General features: G+C 37.1%; 2 protein-coding genes across 3 annotated transcripts; one reads left to right on the forward strand and one right to left on the reverse strand.

Annotated features, from left to right (window-relative positions):
- Window positions 1-2,398: 2,398 nt before the first annotated feature.
- LOC107828186 (ubiquitin carboxyl-terminal hydrolase 2) lies at window positions 2,399-8,941 on the forward strand. The gene is made up of 5 exons (XM_016655456.2): window positions 2,399-2,542; window positions 5,932-5,978; window positions 7,560-7,606; window positions 7,737-7,839; window positions 7,928-8,941. The coding sequence occupies exons 1-5, from the start codon at window positions 2,512-2,514 to the stop codon at window positions 8,702-8,704; spliced, it is 1,005 nt and encodes a 334-aa protein (XP_016510942.2). The 5' UTR covers window positions 2,399-2,511; the 3' UTR covers window positions 8,705-8,941.
- A 2,088-nt stretch (window positions 8,942-11,029) lies between these two features.
- Window positions 11,030-13,970, reverse strand: LOC107828185 (CBS domain-containing protein CBSX3, mitochondrial-like). Of its 2 annotated transcripts, none has more exons than XM_016655455.2 (6): window positions 13,832-13,970; window positions 12,842-13,104; window positions 12,563-12,644; window positions 11,782-11,855; window positions 11,574-11,634; window positions 11,030-11,471 (listed from the first exon to the last, which is right to left on the reverse strand). In XM_016655455.2, the coding sequence occupies exons 2-6, from the start codon at window positions 13,097-13,099 to the stop codon at window positions 11,329-11,331; spliced, it is 618 nt and encodes a 205-aa protein (XP_016510941.2). In that variant the 5' UTR covers window positions 13,100-13,104; window positions 13,832-13,970; the 3' UTR covers window positions 11,030-11,328. The 2 variants fall into 2 exon arrangements, with proteins under 2 accessions (XP_016510941.2, XP_016510940.2); XM_016655454.2 differs by having other exon boundaries at window positions 13,827-13,965.
- Between the last annotated feature and the right edge of the window lie 9,373 nt (window positions 13,971-23,343).

A 23,343-nucleotide genomic window follows, 5' to 3' on the forward strand; every position in this document is an offset into this window, starting at 1 on the left:
AGATTAATTGACGTAAATTCGAGAATGAGATTTATTTTGGGATTATAAGTATTACGCTATTTCAAACAAGTGATAAGTAAATTCGTGAAAGTGAAAAGGTAAGCAAATCAAAGAAAATGAATTTCGTCGAAGTTTGACATTTTGGGATAAACTATGGCCTGAGCTAAAATACCCGATATTTATGAACTAGTCTCATACAAGGTACCACACGACCATGATAATAAGGTGTACAAGGTATGTTAAAAGTGAGTAGTATTTTAAGTAAGTTGAGATAATTCTTAATTATATGGGTAATTGGTTAATTATTGGATAATGGGATATTACCTAATTAATTGGGAATATATTGGATAGGGATTACAAAGGATTATGTGGCAGCCCCAACTTCACATTAAGTGACTCATGCATTTGATTGAAAGGTGACAAATTATGAGGTTAAGTACAAGACACTACATATCTTCCTACAAAGACAAAAGATTGGCATTGTGGACTTTAAATATTAAAGAAAATGATCTTATCAAGCTTTCCTATGGCAATGATTACAAAGCCTACGGTTAATATATATTAATGGAATCCATAACATCCCAACCAATATATATATATATTCCATAACATCCCAACCAATTCCTATAAGGATGATTATGCATAAGTTAAGAGAAAATTTCGTACGCTTAGGAAAAAGCTTACGGATGAAAGCTTCAGCAAAAGTCACACACAATATTATGATCAAATTCAAAGGAAAGATTCAACAACTTATTCAAAATATTAGCAATGGGATTTTGCGATTCTAAAGGAATACGGTGCAACCTTTTTCCAAGAATATCATATGGATTTTCCCCTACTCCAGGTATGTTAAGGCTAAGCTCCTCCTTCATTTTGCATGATCCCAGTAATTACACAAGTTTGATAATGAGGCATAAATAAAAATTCATGTCCCGGAATTTACGTATATTTTTCTAGTTTTGTAAGTTACAATATTCTCCTTATCGGGACTTCAAATTCAATTGAGTATTTCTTTCTTCCAGTCAAGAGAGCAAAGAGTTTATTTATACATTATTAAAGTATTTTCATTACCATCGAGCTATAATCGATGGGCAGGCCGCTATTGGGCAACCTCTGATCAGATGGTAAGTTATAACCGAGCCTACTGTGGCCGATCGCCTATGAGCGAGCCCAGTTGGTCGAGATACAGAGCCTAGTATGGCCGAATGCCTATGAGCGAGCCTACTACGGCATAGCAGTTATATATATATATATATACCGAGCCTTATAAGGTCGGACATCTATTTTACTTACTATATTGAGAGAGTTTAGTCAGTATCAGCAGGTAAACATATATTCAGATTATCTTTGACTCCCAGATGCTTTCAGTTATTATATTATCAGTTCAGTTTCAACTTTCAGTATATTGCCTTACATACTCGATACATTATTTCGTACTGACGTCCCTTTTCTGGGGGCGCTGCATTTCATACGTGCAGGTTCAGACAGACAGATGGGTAGACCTCCTCATTAGATGTTGCCCGAGTTCAGCTTGATCGATAAGTTCCATACCCTTCTGAGTTGCTGGGTCTAGAGCTTTACGTACATCTTTGTATATATGTATATATGTTATGAGTAGGTCGGGGCCCTATTCTGATCATAGTATATCCATCAGTAGAGGCTTGTAGACATATCATGTCAGTTAATGCAGTATGTTGGGCTTGTAGGCCTTTTATGTACATTTTGTTGGTTTATGAGTTGTAGTAGTTATGAAGGCCTTGTCGACCCAGCTTTATATTGAGATTTAGTCAGTACTCGCAATTGTCTTGCAATGTGGCCCATGGTTAAAGTATAAAATTATATGCTCAGAATCCCTTAGTTGCAAGTTGGTACGTAAGGATAGGTAAGGCACCGGGTGCCGGTCTTGCCCCCCAAGTTCGGGACATGACATGGTGAGAGCGCATTTCATGATGTATGAGTTAAGCGCACATCATATGGTATTGAATTATTCCCTTAAGTGAAAATGGTAAAGGGTAAACCCATTATCCATTGTGTTTTGAACCTTGCGACATTTGTCTCGAGGATTTTTTAGTTAAAAAAGATGAGACACAAAAGAATTTGCTTTCTGGTGTGTGGATCAATCAAATGTGACAAAGAGGAATAGTTAATTTAGAGAATTTGAGTTGAAATTAGAAAGTAAAATCGTAAGAACCATGAAAAAAGACTATACATAAAGGAAGAAAAATAAAATTGATGAGAAGGTAAATATATTATTTAATTTAGTGAGAAAATTTTATCCAATTAACTCATTCAATTTTACCTCCACTAAATGTTAAAAATTATTAAAATTTAAAATCTTTTATTAATAATTATATAAATATAAGTATAAGTATAAATTATGGACTATATATTATTATGCTTCTTATTTCCAGGGCATTAAATATTCGGGGTGAATCCCTTGCCTTACCTTACCCTAGAGCCGCCCTTGATGCTCTGTATGCCCTTTCTCTTAGCAGCAGCTGATTAACAGTCATGTCGTGGTGCACTATCGAGTCTGATCCCGGTAAGTGTCCTAACTCTTAGTTCCTTATTCGCCTTCTGTCATGGGAATGAGATTTAGAGTAGAAAGAGTAATTCTTGTCCCTTTTTTTTTTAATGTAAAAAAAAAGAGTAATTCCTGTGTCTTTAGCTGTTAACTGATTTCCGAACATATAATTCACAAAAGGGGGAAAGTAGTAAGAAGAGAAGGAAGGGAACAGAATGAAGGGTTAGATGATCAAGTTATCATGTTAAAGGAGAAGATGATTAGGCTATTATATTATTATATATAGCAGCAATTTTCAAGTTAAACAAGGAGACATGTTGATAAAAGAAAATAAGGCAGAGTCTTTGTTACTGGGTATCAGCTCTAGTTGGCTTCAATGTCATCCCACATAATTTTGTGTTTTTCAATCTTCATGTGTTAAGGGTAAAATACCTTACCCCCCAAAAAAAAAAATTAGATAGTTACAAATGCTTTATCCAGAAAGATGTTTTCCTCTTCTCTAAATTTATTTTATGTTCCACGCTCTTCTTAGAATACATCTTTTATTGGTTTAGATCTATATTGCTGCACTGCTGTCGCATGATTACTGTAGATGCCCTTCCTTCCTGGCTGCTGGCAAAAATAGCTACTACTATTAGTTTTAATCATAATTATCAATCAGATCATCAACTGTTCACGGGCCTCCAAAAAAATCATCTGATCTCTTTTTGTATGTAGTATTTAGTGACAAGGTTGAAATCATTTTTAAAAATTTAATCTGTGGGAGATTCTGCTGAGATATGTAAAATATTTGCAGTCTTATCAAATTTAAGGTCAGAAAACTAATTGCGGCAAAGTCATCCTTCCCTTTGTTGCATCGTACGGTCCAGCTTTTCGCTTATTTGTCCAAAAAAGTTGCCACTGTTCGTTTCATCTCAAAAACTAATAATTGGCCTTTTGCACCCTTGGACAATAAGAGTTGGTCTGAAAAGTATGTCAGCGCATATCCAGCAAAAATATTATGGTGCTGCATGTTTTGATGTACTAAAATCTCCTTGACTTGTGTATTAATTATTGAATATCAATGATAGATAAAAATAGATCAGTGTACAATCTTTGAATGAATAGTTTTAGAAAATAATGGAGTTTGCATATTAAGAGTATTTCCATTCTACATATCCATCAGGAGAGGCTTAATAAGAAGGCTACTTGTTAACTTCATTTAGTAGTTAAAAGCTTCATCATCGACATCTCATACTGTCAGAAAAAATTATTTGCCTAATTTTGGTCAGCTAGTGCATGTAGCTGACGAAGCTGTAGCATATTTGGCACATTGGGATGGCATCATACTACTTAATTGATGGCGTGTATCACCCTTTGTTGAAGGACACCTACTTAAAAACATGATTTCCGTGATGTCTAACTTTTCAACTTTACGTTCTTATAGCATGGTTTAACTGGTGGTCTTGCTTGTGAATGTATATGTTGACTTCCGCGAACAATGTGAGCTAATTTGAAATTCTGAAGAAGAAAATTAAGTAGAATTAGGAGTGCTACAACGGGTCGCTTGGTTTGATAAGGGATAACTTGCCTGGACTGAATAAGAAATTAATCTATAGAGGTCATTCTTCTTCGTAAACTGTTTAACATATCTGTGTCTCTAATCATCATCTGTGTCTCTAATCATCATTGCCAACAATCTTGATGTGATTGAAATTAATGTAAACATGACACATAAGTCTTTAGTTGTAGTAGTTAACGCCTTACTGCATATACTATATGCTGATTAAGTAAGTCGAACCCATTGAAGCCAGATGAGGGTTTGGGGACTCTTTGGTGATTATTTTATTTCCTTTGCTTTTTTGTGGAGGTTTTTTTTTTTGGGGGATGGGGGCTAGGATTACAGAGATTCATGAGTGACTCCGAAGACCATCCTGTGCTGCATAAGAGGAGTAGAAATAATGCAAGGAAACATTCTTCTTCATCTTTATTCTTCTCGACGATTACCAATTAAGGGCTTGGGAACTCTTTCATGATTATCTTTTTTCTTTTCTTTTTTTAATCAGGATTCTTGGGTGTGTTTAGGGGTGGCAAATGGGCGGTTTGGGCAGATTTTGGGCGGGTCAAAATGGATTGAATTGATAAATGGGTCATTGCCCAACCCTACCCAAAGTTCACTTGGGCTTAGATGGGCTTGGGTTGAGATGAGCTAAATAATGGGTCATAGCCCAACCCGGCCAACTAGTTCTTTGGCAACATCTAACATCCATTAACAAATAAATTTTATTGTAACTTTTTTTAATAAGCAAAATAGTTATTTTGATTTTTTTTTCACGGATACATTGATTAACAAGGCTCGTTATCAGCTTTATCGATTTTATTTTATTGTTGTAACTTTCACATTTATTTAATCTTGATATTAAGTTATCAGTTAGCAGAAACTAATATCCCACTATTTCTTCTCCACATTTTATACTATGATCTTTGTCTTTTTAGTTTTTAAATTATTTTCTTAGTTGAAGTGATCAATTATCCAACACAAAAAATTAGTAATCCTTTCCAGAAAAGAATTTTATACGCAAAACCAATTGTCCCAAAAAAGGACAAAAAGTTAAATCGGAAATTTTAAAAAAAAAAAAAAGATGATGAAATGCAAAAAAAGAAGAAGAAGATACAATTGCAAAACCCAGCTGTCCATAACCAGAAGCAAAAAAATGTAGGAGTATAAAAAAAGCAAAAACAATAACTGACAACTATTACTTTCAAAGTAGTGCTTGAAAAATTGCACATATCCTATAAAAGCTACAGCTACGTCGTACATGGACAAGTATAGTTTGACACGGATTAGATTTGGGCCATTTCACGGGTTGTGTTGTGCTATGTTTTTTTATGGGTTAAAATGGGTGCAGCCCCGAATAGCCCATCAGGAAATCTGTCATGCCCGACCCATTAAATACTGGGTGGATTGAATGAGCTTGAGCCAGTTTTGCCAGACCTAGTGTGTTGCACCCAAGGATGTGTCCTACTAGTTAGTGAAGTGTGTGCAAATGTTGGAGATTCAAGTCACAACAGAGATTTAAAAACACTAGATAATTGCTTCCTATCTGCTTAGGCCTTGGTAAGCAGAGTTACTCGGTACTTGTGCTATCCTTGACACCATCATTATCCACAGAAAAAAATAAGCAAAAGGATTTTTGGGTGTGGGTTTTGCTGTTTTGGGGTGAGGTACAGTTACCTGTGCTTTCCAATAGGAGTGGAAACAATCCAATGTAACATCCTTCTTCATCTTTATTCTTCTTCATAATTTTAGCCACTGTGGTTTTAATGCTGGTAGTATCTGTGATTTTAATGCTGGTAGTATGAGCTCCCTGATGCATTTCACTTGGTACAACCTTTGAATGAAAGGTACTGATGTTGCTTGCCTACAGGGGTTTTTACTGAACTCATACAACAGATGCAAGTAAAAGGTGTGCAGGTATTTTTCGGTTTACTCTAAAAAATTTCACTCTCTTTTCAGTTATGATTTGTTTTCTTTATTTATAGGTGTTTTAATCTCTCTTTTAGTTTGGAACATTTCAAGTGTGGCTATGCAATGAGAACATGTTTTGTGGAGATTTCCTTTCTTTTCTTTTTTCCTATAAATTTGATGATCATACATCACTTTTGCAGATATTTTTTTTATATACATGCGATTATGGACTTGAAATCTATATTTACTCGTTACATACCGAGATGCATGTAATGCGACTCAATGGAGTCTGTTTTTAATGACGGTGGTGTCCGGGCCAACTTACGTGCACCTCGAGTACTTGCTATCTCCGACTAGTACAAGCACCGAGTAACTCTGCCCACGAAGGCATACGCAGACTCAATGGAATCTTTATCTTTGCTATTATCACATTTTGTTGTGAGGCAAGTGGTTGGCTTGTATATCTGTTAAGCTTAGGAATTTCGAGCAATCGTTTTCTTTGGTCGGTGGTGAATACCTTTATGCTAGAACTTAAAAGAAGGAAAAAAAACATTTAAGCTAGAAAAGGAAATATATAAAAAGGTAGAGATTGACGTTTTCCCCCTCCATAGTGGTTTTATCATACCTCTCCACTGTCCTATCTTGTATTACTATCACTTTTAGCTTTAAAACTAATCTACAGAAGTCACACGTGATGCTTAAAGGAATCTTCATATGCCACTCCATGAGCGAGGAGTGCCACACATGAGGAGCGCTAAAGAAAGCAATGGGAAGTAACTGGCCTAGTTATGGTTTAATCTAAAGTTCCAATGCATTTTATTGATGATACATGTATATAAAATATAAATAGTTCAGCATGACCATACATTGAATTAAAGTGTGGTCCGAGGTTCCCGGAGTGCGATGGAGCAAAAAAGAACAACTATCCCTATCCGATTGAGTAACCCTTCAGTCATAATCACTTTTTTTTATAAGGTAAATTTTTTATTAATAAGGTACCAAGATGGTACAATAAAGTTACTGAAAAACATCCCAAATTGCAACATCAGCAAACTATTCTCCCCCTCCTAACCATCTCCAGGGGATTAAATGCAGATCATACTGCCTGTCAGGCTTCCTGGCAACAGCAGTTTGCTATTTTAATAAATGATGTTATGTAATTACTGGAAATTAGATAGGATTCGTTCATTTCATGCCATAGCAGGTGTGAAGCTAAAATCTGCAAATTATGGAAGAATAATGTTGGTACTTAATCATCTCTGCGCAACTTGTAATTCTGTTGTATGTTGAATGTGAAGAGGTAAAAACCAAGAATTGGCCATGATTGGAGGAGCTTTGGCTAAATTGTCCATCATTCCCCATCTTTTTGTGATTCTTTCAACATATTTGTGGTTATCTCAGTTCTATATGAAGGGGGCTTTCTGCTCTTACAATAGAAGCTGATAAGTATGATTGATGTGCTTTTCTTGAGATAAAGCAAATGAAAAGCTGGGGATTGGGAAGGGTGGGGTGTTAAAATGGTCAGATAGCCACTTCGTTTTGGGTGATTAATTTTTTCTCTTGTCGTGCTATTTCATGTTGAAACAGGTTGAGGAGTTGTATTCTTTGGATCTTGATGAGCTCAACAGTCTTAGGTAAACTAATTCTGCCATGTTAACATTAATTGTATGATTCTGCAAACAGTTTATTCTCAGAAGCTTCAAGCTTGTGTTTCCCCAATTCTTTCAAAAAGGAAATAACACTTAATCTTATGATTTTTCACAGGCCTGTGTATGGCTTGGTATTCCTTTTCAAATGGCGTCCGGGTGAAAAAGATGATCGCCTTGTGATCAAGGATCCAAACCCAAACTTATTCTTTGCTAGTCAGGTTAAATGGCTTTACATGATATGTGTGGTTAAACTAACGGAAGTTGCTTAGCACTATGACTAGTAACTCTTTTGATGACGTGAAACAGGTGATAAACAATGCCTGTGCTACCCAAGCAATCCTGTCAATTCTCCTGAACAGTCCAGATGTTGATATAGGCCCAGAACTATCAGCACTAAAAGAATTCACTAAGAATTTCCCAGCAGAGCTTAAAGGCTTAGCTATCAACAACAGTGAAGCAATTCGCACAGCCCATAATAGTTTTGCAAGACCTGAGCCATTTGTGCCTGAAGAACAGAAGGCTGCTGCAAAAGATGATGATGTATACCATTTTATCAGCTATATACCTGTGGATGGTGTGTTGTATGAGCTCGATGGATTGAAGGAGGGACCAATCAGTCTTGGGCCATGCCCTGGTGGGCAAGGTGATATCGAGTGGTTGCGCATGGTGCAGCCGGTTATTCAGGAACGTATTGAGAGGTATTCCCAAAGTGAAATAAGATTCAATCTGATGGCTGTAGTAAAGAATAGGAAAGAGATGTATACCACTGAGCTGAAGGAGCTTCAGAAGAGGAGAGAGCGTATTCTGCAGCAGCTGACTGCATCACAGTCGGAGAGAATGGTGGATAGCAGCCAAGTGGAGTCACTCAATAAATCCTTATCAGAAGTAAATTCTGGGATAGAAGCCGTTAGTGATAAAATATTGAGGGAGGAGGAGAAGTTGAAGAAATGGAAAACTGAAAATATCCGTCGGAAGCACAACTACATACCCTTTCTCTTCAACTTTTTGAAAATCCTAGCTGAAAAGAAGCAGTTGAGACCTCTTATAGAGAAGGCCAAACAGAAAACCACGAATCCCAGGTGAATTTGTTCACTTTTCACAGGCTAAACAATGTCGTATATTTGGTGAAGCTTATGTTTAATCTCTGATATTTCTCTAGTGTTAACTGAATGTGCCTCTTTGAGAGCTGCATGCTCTTCAGGTTAAGTTTGAGCGTTAATTTGAACTTGTGATTCATGCTGAACAAAATGCAATCTGGCGTTATATTCCTTTGTTGTAGAAATTCAGAGATTGTTAATTTAATCTTGTTTATGTTTCTTATCAGTCAGCTACCACTGGTATTTCCAAAGTAAGCTAAATGCATTTTGGGAGTGCATCTTCACCTTGTTTTTTCATTAGCAAGTAAATATATTACTTATTACAGAGTGAGTTAATATAAGCACGAACAGCAAAACTAAATGGAGTACGGTTTGTTATGTTTGTTTTAAAGCAACAAAATGATTGCAACTCAAGAATGTTTCTGTGTTTCTATATCATCTCTTCTCTCGGGGTCTTTCTTTGTATTATCAGTCATAAACAATTTTAGGTTTTACCAACAATAATTTGGATATAATACTTGTCTAGCACAAATCAGTTTGTTGAAACACTAACTCTGGACTTGAAATTCTTTCGTCATAAACACTTTGAAAGCACGGTTTTCGATTCATGAACAGATAAATTAAAGATTAAATGTGATAAATTTTAAACTTGTGGAGAAATGTTTGAACTTCTTGTCTTGAAAAGTCATATTTATTTCTCTTATAACTTTATTGACTTGACACAAATTTTGCTTAACATATTAGTAAAGTTAAAAACATAGAACGAAGAAGCATCCAAATAGAAACTGGGAGAGGAAAATGTGCTCATATACTGGAGCCTACCAAGATGGCATGATCAAAGAAAGATATTTGATCCATGCATTTGGACATAATTACCTAGTCAAGCCTTATTAATTCATGTTGATTTAGGCAAATAACTCTTAAACTTAGGACATAAAAAAAAATTATATTCAGTAAAATTTAAATGTTGGGTTTTGCTTTTACGAGTACTCCTCAAGACGTCAACTAGGTTATTTGAACAAAGCATCACATCTTTAAAAAGAAATATCCAAGTTTTTCTTGAATAAAAATAAAATTGTGTACTTCGAAAGAGACTCGGGGGAAAAGAAAAAGAGGCTCAGGATGCACTGTTGTCGTCTACAATCAGACACGGTGAAGACCCAAAGTTTCCACCATTGGCGCACATTTTCACCATAGCACTCAGATGCACCAGCCGGGAAAACCCGGGTCTGTACCGTGGCAGGGTACTACTCTACCACTAGACCACTGGTGCATGTTGCCTAAGTATTTCACAGATATTAATATAATACTGTCTCTAATCTACTAAATACACAAAAAGGAAACGTAAAATTAGTATATTCATGTACACCAATACGTGCATAGCCATGTGACTTATATCCATATTTATCACTTAAATCGTAGACAAACGAATATATACTCCCTCCGGTTCACAATAAGTAACCAATTTGTTTTTAACACGCCCTTTAAAAAAATATTAAATTCTATACAAAAATACCTACTATGACTAAACTACCCCTAATTAGACATTTAATGTGAGGAGTAAGAATTTTTTTTAGGAATATGTACATAAGGGTTATTTTGTAAAAACAAATTAAATTCTTTCTTGATTACATAACTGGACACTTATTTTGAACCAAAATGAAAAAGTAAATTGGTCACTTATTATGAACCGGAGGGAGTATCACTTAACTATAGTTAAGTTTACAAAAAATTATGCACAATACTAATAGAGCCCGTTTGGACATAAAAAATTTTACTTTTTTTCGAAATCAATGTTTGACCATAAAATTTTCGATTTTAACTTGAAAATAAATTTGAATTTTTTTGAAAATTTGAAAAACTCAAAAAAGCTGTTTTTCAAAATTTTCACTCATATCATTCACAAAACTTCAAAAATAACCCAAAATTATATTCATGTCCAAACACAACTCTAATTTTCAAATATCATTTTCACGTAGAAAATCTTTTTCACTTTTTTTTAGAATTTTACATTTCTTATGTCCAAACGCCCACTATGTCTTGCATTCATTTAAGCAGGACTGTTGGTATTTTAATCTTTCTAAGAACATTAAAGCTACGAATAAATGCTCATGGGAATATGACAAGTTTAATCCTTTAAACGAGATAGAAAGCCTTGAACCTGGTTAGAGAATTGACCCATAATCATGGGAGGTTCATTCCCAAAATCTTACAATGATTTAAAAGCTTAAGGAACAATTTTGAACATTAAAGATATCAATCCCCATTATGGAAAATAATTTTATCTTTGAAAAACAAAGGAAGGACAATATGCTCAGAGCAGTATGTCAATCTTAATCCCTTGAAAGAGATCAACCTTCAAGTTTTGGTTGAAGAAACTGGCATCTTTAAACAAGTGCAAATTACATGCAACCACAATGGAAAAAAGAAAGCTAGTGCAGATTGTATCTTATTGATCCCAAATTGGTAGCCCACATCCATAGGCGAACGTCATGCCAGAGAAGATGTAAGGAAGTCAACGTTTACAAGATTAAGGGTTCTCAACTCAAGACATCTTTAAACTGCAAACATAACCCTTTCAGTCACCATCCATTTATCTGTCGTCATCATCTAGTAACCTCCTTGTATGAAGGCATTCAACCGGTTCAGCTCTTCCCTGTGCTCACTCACGACAGCACGGACAACATCTCCAATGGACACCATCCCTATCATACCTGTCTGATCAATGACTGGAATGTGCCTGATACGGTTATCTGAAAAGTGATATTGAAAATATGTAAACCTATCTGCTCAACTTGAATGAAATAGATTTAAGAATGGGAAGGAGCTTTGGGAAAAGTTGCAGAAAATAGCACCTGTCATCAGTTGCATTGCTTTCAGAACTTTGGTCTCTGGTGTGACAGTGATGAGCTTGTTCTGCAAACCCACATGGACAAAGGTTGGTCATGTTATGCGTTAATAATGCATTGAATATACAAGTGCTTGGCTGGGAGCAAATTTTATATGCTTCAGCATTTTTTCTTTTTTCCTTTTTTCTGATGAGAAGGGGCTTCTAAGAGTTACCTCCTCCGTCATGATGTCGCCAACCTTTGTTGATTTGGATGATCTTCCTTGTACTATGATTTTCCGCAGATAATCTGGTTCGAGAAAATTAATGAGAAGGGGATGGTGTTGAGGAGACGAGTAATCAGAACAATCATGGAAGTGCTTCGTGTGTCTAACTGCGTGCAACTTTATGTATTTACAACTAGTAAGTCCAACTTGAAAATACCAGACAGCAAAAAATGCAACTTAAAAGCTTCCATGCCTGTAGCTTACTTTTGCATTATTCGTATATACAGTTCCTGAAGTGAACAGAACTAGAAAATGAAAGAAACAGACAATGACGAGGAATTTATAAGTCACCGAATATCAGTAACCTTCCCCAATTCTACATTCATGCAATAATCCTCTGATGATTATTTTTTATAGCTTCCGTTCACATGGTCACATAGAGATTCTTAAATTGCACGTGTACCCCAGTAACTTTTCTAGCTTACATTCACATAGATCAAACAATAATCCTCAGATGATTTATTACAATAATAAAAAAAGGTCGCTGCTGACATCCCGATAATCTTAGAGACAAGGTGAATTTTGCGAGAACGGTCACATTGCCAGTCATAGAAAGACCCCAATATATTTGAAATTGTCCAGAGGATACAACATTTCTTGCAGCATTTATCTTTAAAGACAACTATGATAAGCTAAATTTGCAGACATGATTGTCGAACAAGTTCAAAATCCAATACTGGTGCAGGAAATTAAGGAAGCAGCATAGAGGTATTTTGAGAAAATTGTTTACCTCTTTCCGTAATAATCCCGGCAATTGACTTATTTTCCCCAGGTTTCACAACCACCAACGCTCCCACATTGTGTTGTGTCATCTGTATAGCCAAAAAGAATCAGTTTTAAGTTGTCACTACACAAGCGATAATGCACCAGTGAGCATCTGGCTCATAAGTGGATAAGAATTACACATTGTTCTTAGCAATATGGTTTGGTTGCACATAAATACATAAAAATGCAACATTAACTGTGTAAATGGTTAGATGCAAGGGCAATGTACAGATGATTTACTGACCGATTTCACAGCATCGTAAACAGAGTCATCAGTAGTGCACCAGAGCCAGGAGCCATCAGCACCTTTACCCTTGCCTTTCAAAATGTCAGCTATTTTGGTGCTTTCAAAACCATGTTCTTCTATACGAGCAGCTGAAGTTGTTTCATGACGTGCAAATATAAGTGGCTTCGCTATTGGATTCACCAATCGGACATGTCGTAGAACAGCGCTCTTGAGGAAACTTCCATGAGAAATGATTTGTTTGAATCCTCCTTGCATTTTGCCTATTATATTAGGACAACAACAACAACATCATCATAATTTCAGATATGCAATATAACAACACTGTCTAGCTTTATTGACTTGTACGCTCTAGAATATTAAATTGATCCAATAGAATCTTATATATTATAGTGCAAACAATAGGTTTTAACAACATTTTTTTTAAATTGAAGCACTGTGCAAAAGATCCACCAAATCTGGGAAATATTGAACAAAAAAGAAGAAAGATTTTAGAAATTTCCTTTATCTAGAGTCATTCGTGTAGACGTACTCTATTTTGTAATGGTAAAAGCACTCACTCAATCAAGTCCATACCACCATAACCAAAACATTTCATATCTAACCAAAAACAGAAGTGAAAAAAGTAGAACCAGTTTTATCTTATCTAAAGATATCATTGTCAAAGACGTTTCTCTAGATTTGTAAAAGAAAGATAGCATGTACCATTAAAAAAAAAGATCACTGTCCTCAGAAGAAGAAGGAGATTAAAAGTGATCAGAAAAGAAATCCAATAGGCGCCGTCAAAAGTCAAGCTGTTATTCACTTAACAGTATTTGTTATTCATTTCACAGTCTAGCATGTTCTGATCCTCAAATCCATAGATCTTCCTTTGTTTTTCCTCAACAATTAATATTGAATCAAATTGAGAAAACAAAAGGAACATGAACCAATTAATATTCCACAAAGAAATACAGAGTCTTTAAAGATTTATGAAGCAGCTCACCTCACCTCACTGGTATTGAGTTTGTGCTTCTGAAGAAAATGAGGGTTTCGAGAACAATTCTTGGAGTTTATCCAACTGTTATTATACTACTAGTACTAGCACTAGTGTAGCAGAGTGGGGCGTGGGGCGGGTGGGGTGGGGTGTAATATACTACTACGTCAGTGTCATTTGTAAAGGAAATCGGGCCGTACACATTGTATTTAGCGAGAAGATCGTGACCCTTCACCTTTCCACCAGTCAGTCACCTTCAGCGCCCCTTGGCCCCTGCTTATACAAGCCTAGGGTCGTTTGGCCGTAGGGATTTAAGAAAATAATTCTCCAAATAGTGATGCTTTTTATAAGTATAAGAAAATAATAGTTTCATATAACATGGATCGAAATAACATGATGCATGCGCAAGCTAATAATACAAAGCTAAATAGATAATAAATTAGACAATAAAAAATTATACTAAATATATTAATATGATTTGATCAAGTGACCTACATAAATCTACTAATATTAAAACAAAAACTTATTGAGAGAATAAGTTTCCCCTAAATAAGACCTTTTTAATGACTATATTGCGGATGTTGTTGTTCTTGTGAGTGTCACACCTCTTTTTTGCGCACCTACCCCGAAGGATAAATGCGTGAGGGAGTTTTTCTATTTTTAGTGACATTATTCGAAAATGGGATTATTTATTTGTTTCAGAGTCACCACTTGGGAAAGGTTTGGCTTTTGGTATCCCAAGTCACCGGTTTATCTTGAATCCCAAATCGAGAAAATTTTCGACTTTCCAAATGAAGTCTGCGAACCAGAAATTCTAAATAAGGAATTCTGTTGACCCGGGGAAGGTGTTAGGCACCCACGGATCCCGTGGTTCTAGCACGGTCGCTTAAATTGTTATAATGGCTAAATATCTGATTTTAATACATGTTATAACTTGTGTGCTTTTATTAAGTTTAAACCGCTTTTATTATTATTTTTTAATAGAATTGCAACGTCGTGAAAATGCATCTCGAACCACGTCGCAATCAATGCACCCGTGGTTGTTAATACATTCCGACTCCGTTGAGATTTGGATTTGGGTCACATAAATGCGCACCCGAATTTAAGAATGTAATTTAATTAAAATCGCGCCTAAAGAGTCTAACGCGTTATTATCTTTGGGGAAAGCCGTGAAGTTCGCTAGATGGGTCATCCCGTATTCTAAGTATTTTTAATATATACATTTATGAGGACCCCGCAGTTTGTGCGTTTTATTGGGCGAGGCTCGACTCATTTTATTTTTAAAAGGGCAAGCCTAAAAGCAAACTATGATTTTTTATTTATTTTTTTTGTTTTGTCTCTAAAAAGAAAATATCCTAATTAAAATGTTTCAGGTCTAATACGAGCCAAGCAATAGTTTTAAAATAAACGTGTCATTGGGCTCAAAAGTAAGCCCGAAGAATATGAATTGAAACAACGGTCCATTAACGAAGACTGTTCGAGCACGGGCCTTAAAATTTGCCCAAACTAGAAAGGTATTTAATAGGCCCACTTCAAGACTTTTAATTAGCTACTGATCCTTGATTCTTACCAAACAGATTTCAAATTTTAAAAAAAATGACGGCATGCTCAGTTATTTCACGCTATTGCAATATGCACTTGATAATTGAACGCATGGAATAATGATGTGTATTTATTTATTCCTACTGGAGATTGATTACTCAGCACAGGCTAACTAGTTTGATACTAGCTCGAACTAAACTTACTAGTCTAATACTTAACTTGGGCTTGACGTATGATAACATAATCAATTACTTCACGCTGTTCTAACTGCCTGCTGATTTATTATTAAACATGCAATCGTTTAATGACGAACTACAAAAGAGGATCTAATACTTAACAATCCAATAATTCACATGATCTAGCTAACTCGAAATCCATTTTTTTTGTCCAAATATAGTCTCATACAGTTCATTCGAATACACCCAGGAGCCTACTAAAATCATGCATTACACTATCAATGTGAACTAAATCAAGCTAATCGTTAACTTAACCCAAAATCAGCCAAAAACAACCAAAATCAGTCTAGTAGTTCAATATAGTTCTTGACAACATAAGTAATCTAATTGGAATATTAAAACTACAACAATTCTCAATAGATTCAGATTAACAAAAGTTCCTTGTCATTAACTTTCTGGATCATTTATACACTTGAAACAAGATTCCACATTCAACTGGAGACAAAAGTGTACCTGGGTTCGAGATTACAATGAAGAAAAAGAGTCAGTCGAGGCAGGGAAGATTAACAGCAACAATTTGAACTCAACAGCCCCAAACTATGTCAAGCTTGAACCCAGAAACATATATAGAAACTAGGAGTGTTTTGAAAATCGAACAACACTACTCAAATAAACCCAAACTCAACTGAACATCAACCAATGGACCCCAATTGAAAACAAGTAGCAACCTCTCATACACTGACCCAAAAAAAAACTGAAAGTGAACTCTTAGATGTCTAAGAATAAACCCTTTTGAGTTTGATTCCTGAATTTGACTTCAAAGACCAAACTTCAAACTCAAACTCGCACAGACTGATTAAAAATCACTAATATTCTTTGTGTTTTTGACCCCTGAAAAATTTCTCTCAATCTGAACTTTTTCCCTTTTCAATTTTTCCAGTCCCCCTCCCCTTCTTCCTCTCGTTTGATTTTATAGCCCTCCTTCTTCAAAATAAACAGGCTGCCCAGACTTAAAGAATATTTCCTAATCTGTCATTTCCACCTTTTGTTGTCTAGGCATGGGTTTTCTTATTTAAAAATCTCCTGAAGTTCAAAAAAGTAATGTCTATCCTACTGTACAACAAGTTTCACTACCTATTTCCATGTGCATTCTCAGCTTTTTCTATTTTAAGTCATCCTACATCTGACTTCCCACCTTTAAAGATGTCAGTCAGGATGTATTTGCACTAAGATTCCCTCTTTTGATTAAATTAGTCATTAATTTAATGATTCACTACATACTCAAACTGGCAGTCCACTCACTCTAAACCCTTTTTTTTAAGGTTTTCAAATCCCAAACTAAACTCTGAAATATACATTAAAACTGCAGCTATAATCAATTCAACTTCCTAAAATCTGGACTAAACTTCAAACCAAAATCACATCAACAAACAAAGGAGCTTAGCAGAACATTGAAGCTGAAGCTAAAGCTGAAATCAAAATTCATTGATACTTAACAGAAGACCCAATAACAACATTACCATGAATCAGAACACAAACCTATTGAACTATCCAGGTCAAACTTCAAATCACCAGTGGCACATTATGGGAATGATTAATTCATAATTCCAAATTAAGCTAAATAGAGTGAAGGAAATCCTGCGATATACTGAACTTAACGAAGATTGATGAATATCAAAGAACAAAGAGCCACACATCACATATATGGGACAAACCTGAACCAATGCTAGAAAGTCTAACATACATTATTTAAACAAAACAACAAAGAAACCTGCTGAAATGGACTATGAAAATCAAGGCCAGGATTAAAACTACTATCAGGTTAAACTAACTCACACATAACGAACTAATCAATAAATTGACCAAACAGTTTACAGCATATAACCAACAATTAGAGAACTTGGACCCAATAAACGGTCTGATGAGAAGGAGAGAAGTACTGAACAAATGACAAGAAACAAATCAAAATAAAGATACAATTTAAAACAGACAAACAAAACTATAGAAGGAAACAAAAGAAATTAAGAAGAACTTACTGTTCTTTTCTCGGATTTCAACAGTATGCCCTTTCGAACTTGAGTCCTAGTCAGTATTATACGTCTATTTCATGAGAAATAGGCCTACAATACTGAATAGAAACCAATCGACCCTGAAGCTTTGACACGTCTTGAACCGTTGAAACCCTAGATCCGTCATTCGACGGTTTTTACTCATGTTCGAGCCAATTTGGTTAGGGATTAAGGACGAGGAGGTAAAGGGGATTATTGGGTGTTAGTCTGGGGTCAAGGAGACAGGCTAGGGCTTGGAGGGGAGATCTTTGATCGAAGATTCGAGGAGATCTAACGAGATTCGAGGGAATCTGTTGATGGTTTAGGGATGAGGGAAGCCTAGTGGTGGTGTGGTGTTAATTAGGGGTGGATTGGGGTGGTTTCATGGTCAGCTCGAAACTTCGATTGAAGATTCGAGAAGATGTGGGGTGATTCGAGGCAAATGGTTCATGGATTCGTGTTGTGGATGGGGAGATGGCTCAGGGGTGTCGTTTTGGTGGTCACCGGCGTTGCCTCCGCCGGGTTTCAGGCGAAGGGGAGGGGTGGCGGCTGGCTAGGGTTCTTGGGGTCCTCTGGTTTGTTGAGAGAGACGAAGAGAGGGGGTAGCTTAGGGGGGTGTGGGGTGTGTTTGAAAATATATATATGTGATGGGTGAGTGAATCCAAGCCGTTAGATCTGATGAGATCAACGGTTTGGATCACTTCACTTATATAAAACAGGGTCGTTTTGCTCTTAGTGGGGGACTAGGTCGATCCAGGGAAAACAGGTCGGGTTATGGGGTGAGGTCTTCGACCGTTGGATGAGGATGGATGAACGGTCGAGATTCGCTGGTCTCGAAACGACGTTGTCTGATGCGTCTTTGAGAGCTGAAGGTTTGGACCGGGTATAGGTCTCGTTTGGGCCTGATTTTGGCCAAAAAAATGAAATGGCCCAGTCCAATTTTCTTTTCTATTTTTTTGTTCTTTTCCTTTTTTATTCCTAGTTTAATTCCGAATTTACCAAAAATCCTAAAAATAAATTATAAAACAACAATTATACTACACAGACAAAAATTGATTCTTAACAATAATTAACACACAATATTAATTAAGCAAAATCACACCATTAAACAATAAAAATGACAAAATTACCAAAATAATATTATTATTTTTTTGTGATTAAAAAAACAAATATGATTTAATTAATTCCTAATAGCAGAATAAAATCCTAAATTCATGCAACATATTTTTTGTATTTTTAATTAAAAATAAACAATCACAGACAAAAACTACAAATAACTATCCGAAATGTCACGCAGATTCTAAAAATTATACACAAAGACAATTTGTTTTATTTTTTGATTTCTTTAGGAGTAATTGTCGTGAGAGCAAAAATCACGTGCTCACAGCTGCCCCTCTTTGTTCGAAGACAATGCAGGGTTTTCGTGCAAAGATAAAGTGAGCGAATACGAGCAATTTTTTGCCCGTTCGAGTACTCCGTGTGAAGCATTTTTTGAAATATTCGACCGAACCTTTGCTTCAAAGGTTTCCTACATATCCTGGGCTGAACAGGAATCAGGTCAATGTAGTTCGGGAAGTTTTGGTAGCTGGGACTACCATGGGACTGCAATTTTGTTGTTACTGCTGCTGCATGCTGTTACTGCTGCTTTACCGACCTCCTTATTACACCAAAAGGGAAAATCGAAGCTAAGCTAGCTATGCCTATCAACTATGAGGTACAAGATCCCTATCCATAATTCTTTCTTAACTTGATCTTGAGTCTTAGCTGATCTTGCTTGTAGACTTTGATCTGAATCTTGATGCTCGCAAGTGGCGGGCGCTTGTTCATTTTTGCAAGCATTGAGCGAAACGGGATTGGCGGAGCTCATGACTTCAATCAGATTTCGAGCTATCCGCAACTTTGTTTGCTCTGGTATTGGAGCTCATCTTCTTTTTTGTTCTTTTATTCTTTTCCTTATTCTGGATGGAGGCTCATTCCATCGGTCATCTCGATCCCTGTGCCTCGAGGTAAAACCTGCTCAGACAACAAAACAAACAAACGAACGAAATTTTTCTGCCCCAGTTTCACTAGGAAAATTTCGTGAGTTATTTGCCATAAAAAATCTGCGGAATTGATGAGGGGATTGGAAACCCCAAGTCTAAAAGGCGCAACTCATTGATTGGAGACCTAATGTTTGCAAAAGGCAAATCGCTCAACTCAGGGATTGGAGCCCTAATGTTGGCTAAAGGAAATGCTCAACTCAGGGATTGGAGCCCTAATGTCGGCTAAGGAAATGCTCAACTCAGGGATTGGAGCCCTAATGTCGGGTAAAGGAAACGCTCAACTCAGGGATTGGAGCCCTAATTTCGGGTAAAGGAAACACTCAACTCAAGGATTGGAGCCCTAATGTCGGCTAAGGGAACGCTCAACTCAGGGATTGGAGCCCTAATGTCGGGTAAAGGAAACGCTCAACTCAGGGATTGAAGTCCTAATGTCGGCTAAGGAAAATCGCTCAACTCAGGGATTGGAGCCCTAATGTCGGCTAAGGAAAATCGCTCAACTCAGGGATTGGAGCCCTAATGTCGGCTAAGGAAAATCGCTCAACTCAGGGATTGGAGCCCTGATGTCGTCTAAAGGAAAATCGCTCAACTCAGGGATTGGAGCCCTAATGTTGGCGAAATGTGACTAGGGAATGGAGGCCCTATGTCTAAAAAAGGTTCAACTCAGGGATTGGAGCCCTAATGTTGGCAAAGGTGACTAGGGAATGGAGGCCCTATGTCTAAAAAAGGTTCAACTCAGGGATTGGAGCCCTAATGTTGGTAAAAGGCGACTAGGGAATGGAGGCCCTATGTCTAAAATCTCAACTCAGGGATTGGAGCCCTAATATTGGCAAATGTGACTAGGGGATGGAGGCCCTATGTCTAAAAATCTCAACTTAGGAATTGGAGCCCTAATATTGGTAAAGGCGACTAGGGAATGGAGGCCCTATGCCTAAAAATCTCAACTCAGGGATTGGAGCCCTAATGTTGGGAAAATGCGACTAGGGAACGAAGGCCCTATGTCTAAAATTTCAACTCAGGGATTGAAGCCCTAATGTTGGCAAAATTCGATTGGAGCCCTAATATTGGCAAAATGCGACTAGGGAACGAAGGTCCTATGTCTAAAATCTCAACTCAGGGATTGGAGCCCTAATGTTGGCAAAAGGCGACTAGGGAATGGAGGCCCTATGTCTAAAAATCTCAACTCAGGGATTGGAGCCCTAATGTTGGAAAAGAAAGGCGACTAGGGAATGGAGACCCTATGTCTAAAATCTCAACTAGGGATTGGAGCCCTAAAGTTGGCAAAAGGCGACTAGGGAATGAAGGCCCTATGTCTAAAAATCTCAACTCAGGGATTGGAGCCTTAATGTTGACAAAAGGCGACTAGGGAATGGAGGCCCTATGTCTAAATATCTCAACTTAGGGATTGGAGCCCTAATGTTGGCAAAAGGCGACTAGGGAATGGAGGCCATATGTCTAAAATCTCAACTCAGGGATTGGAGCCCTAATGTTGGCAAAAAGGTTAAAGATTGATTTTGGGGCTTCTAAACTACCTTTTTTTTATTTTCTTCTTATCTATTTTCTTTCAATTCATTTTTTAGTAAAAAAAATGCAGGAAAGAATTTGGAGGAGAATTCCCTTTTGGGTTGATTATTGTTGCTAAGCTATTTCTAGCGCTTGCACATTTCTTTTTCCATTTTGGTTACACCTGCTTCTTGCATTGTTGATTTGGATTGCACCTGTTTCAATTTTCAAACAAAGAACAATTGTTAGTTTGAAACGGTGGTCGGTTTTGTGGCCTTCATTATTTTTGATCACTTGATCTCGGCCCAACTCTTTTGGCGAGAACCTCTGCCGCTTGCTAGCTTTCTTAAAGATTGGTCTCTCTCCTAAAACCGAGGAACTCAACTTTTCAAAATTTATCATGACGGCTCACCCGTATAGGGCTTTGGCCCTTTCATTTTAATCTGCTTCTAGGGGCTTTTGACTTTGGGTTTCTTTTCATTTTCAATAACTCTGATTTCAGAGCATCAGCTATCATGGCCAGTTGGGATCGACTTGATGCACCCACTGAGGCTGGGTACTTTTCTTTGGACTTGGATTTTATTAAACAAAACCCTGTAAAACCAATCTTGCCACCTTTTCTTTGTATTAGTTTCGGAATAGAGTTAGACCGAAAGGGATTCAAGGAAAAGTAAAGAAAGGACAAGATTAATGAATTTAAGGAGAAGCGTCCTTTTTGGGGGGAAGAAGGACTTATCTGGGGTGCATACAGACTTCAATAGACATGACATGTTTCTTGGACTAGATACCCGATATGCACAACTATCCAACTCGTTGTGAACCATATCTCTAAATCGAGAAACCTGGCCAGGACTTTTTCAGTGGTGGGGGGTGTCTTCTTTTCGATCGACGACGCCCTTTGCGGGTTTTTACCAATCGACCTCTCTCATTTCTCTTCTCACCGTCGCCTGATAGCACTCTTTACGAGTTTTCACTAAACAGGCTCTCTCATTTTCAATTTTTCTGCTCACCGTCGCCTTATGGTGCCCGTGTGAGTTTTCACCAATAAGACTCTCTCATTTTATTTCTCTCACTTTATTGCATCGGATCCAAGTAGCTGTATTCTCTGATCCTTGAACATTCTCACTGATTGATTGGAAGGACTTGAAAGGATTTGGGTAAAAATGATTTGGATCGAATTACAACTTTGGAACCATTCAAGCGGGATTATCGCAGGACCATTACAACATTTGCCCCAGTTTCATTTTTGAGGGAATTTGGATTTTTATTTTGGTGTGACTGAACCCCATAGAGAGGCTGCCTACGTATCCTTTCGGAATCAAGTCGAACGTAGTTCAGGAAAACATCTTTTTTTTTTAATTTTCCATTTTTTTCCAACACTTTTAAGTTCCAAAGAGGGCAATCAAAGAAGAGTAACTGGCACAAATGGGTTTGCAAAGGGTAGATAGTGTTTGGGTAGCGAGAATAAAAGCCTTCGTCCTCCCAATTAGACAATGTCATTGTTACAGAAAGACTAAACATAGTACCTTTTGACTACATCCGCATTTATAGCTGCTTCAGGATCATTTCCTTCGATATCGCCCAGATACAATGCTCCTCTCGGCAATATCTTTCTGATGACGTATGGGCCCTTCCAATTAGGAGCGAATTTTCCTTTTGCTTCATGGTGATGGGGAAGAATACGCCTTAAAACGAGTTTCCCCACTTCAAAATTTCTAGGTCGCACTTTTTTGTTATAGGCACGAGTCATTCTTTGTTGGTACAACTACTCGTGGCAGACTGCAGCCATTCGCTTTTCATCGATCAAGGTTAATTGTTCCAGGCGGGTTTTAACCCACTCACTGTCTTCAATTTCAGCTTCAACAATGATTCGGAGAGAGGGGATTTCGACCTCGGCGGGTATTACGGCTTCCGTGCCATAAACCAAAAGATACGGGGTGGCTCCAATTGATGTGCGCACAGTAGTGCGATATCCCAACAATGCAAACGACAACTTTTCATGCCACTTCCTGGAACTTTGAATCATCTTTCTCAAAATCTTTTTGATGTTTTTGTTTGCTGCTTCAACGGCTCCATTGCCTTTAGGCCGATAAGGAGTAGAGTTCAGGTGCATTATCTTGAATTGCTCACATATCTCCCCCATCAAATGACTATTCAAGTTTGCAGCATTGTCTGTGATAATAGTTGCAGGAATGCCAAAACGATAGATAAGATTGGA

Source organism: Nicotiana tabacum, chromosome 10 (assembly GCF_000715075.1).
Source record: "Nicotiana tabacum cultivar K326 chromosome 10, ASM71507v2, whole genome shotgun sequence".
NCBI classification, from domain to species: Eukaryota; Viridiplantae; Streptophyta; class Magnoliopsida; order Solanales; family Solanaceae; genus Nicotiana; species Nicotiana tabacum.

What these genes read in the sequence shown, in the direction of transcription:
- LOC107828186 (XM_016655456.2), top strand. Translation starts at nt 2,512, where the DNA reads ATGTCGTGGTGCACTATCGAGTCTGATCCCG. An exon ending in CACTATCGAGTCTGATCCCG is followed by an intron (nt 2,543 to 5,931) that starts GTAAGTGTCCTA and finishes GCTTGCCTACAG; the next exon opens with GGGTTTTTACTGAACTCATA. An exon ending in TGCAAGTAAAAGGTGTGCAG is followed by an intron (nt 5,979 to 7,559) that starts GTATTTTTCGGT and finishes ATGTTGAAACAG; the next exon opens with GTTGAGGAGTTGTATTCTTT.
- LOC107828185 (XM_016655455.2), bottom strand. Translation starts at nt 13,099, where the DNA reads ATGCAAGGAGGATTCAAACAAATCATTTCTCATGGAAGTTTCCTCAAG. An exon ending in GCGACATCATGACGGAGGAG is followed by an intron (nt 11,635 to 11,781) that starts GTAACTCTTAGA and finishes GTGGGTTTGCAG; the next exon opens with AACAAGCTCATCACTGTCAC. An exon ending in AGCAATGCAACTGATGACAG is followed by an intron (nt 11,472 to 11,573) that starts GTGCTATTTTCT and finishes ATCACTTTTCAG; the next exon opens with ATAACCGTATCAGGCACATT.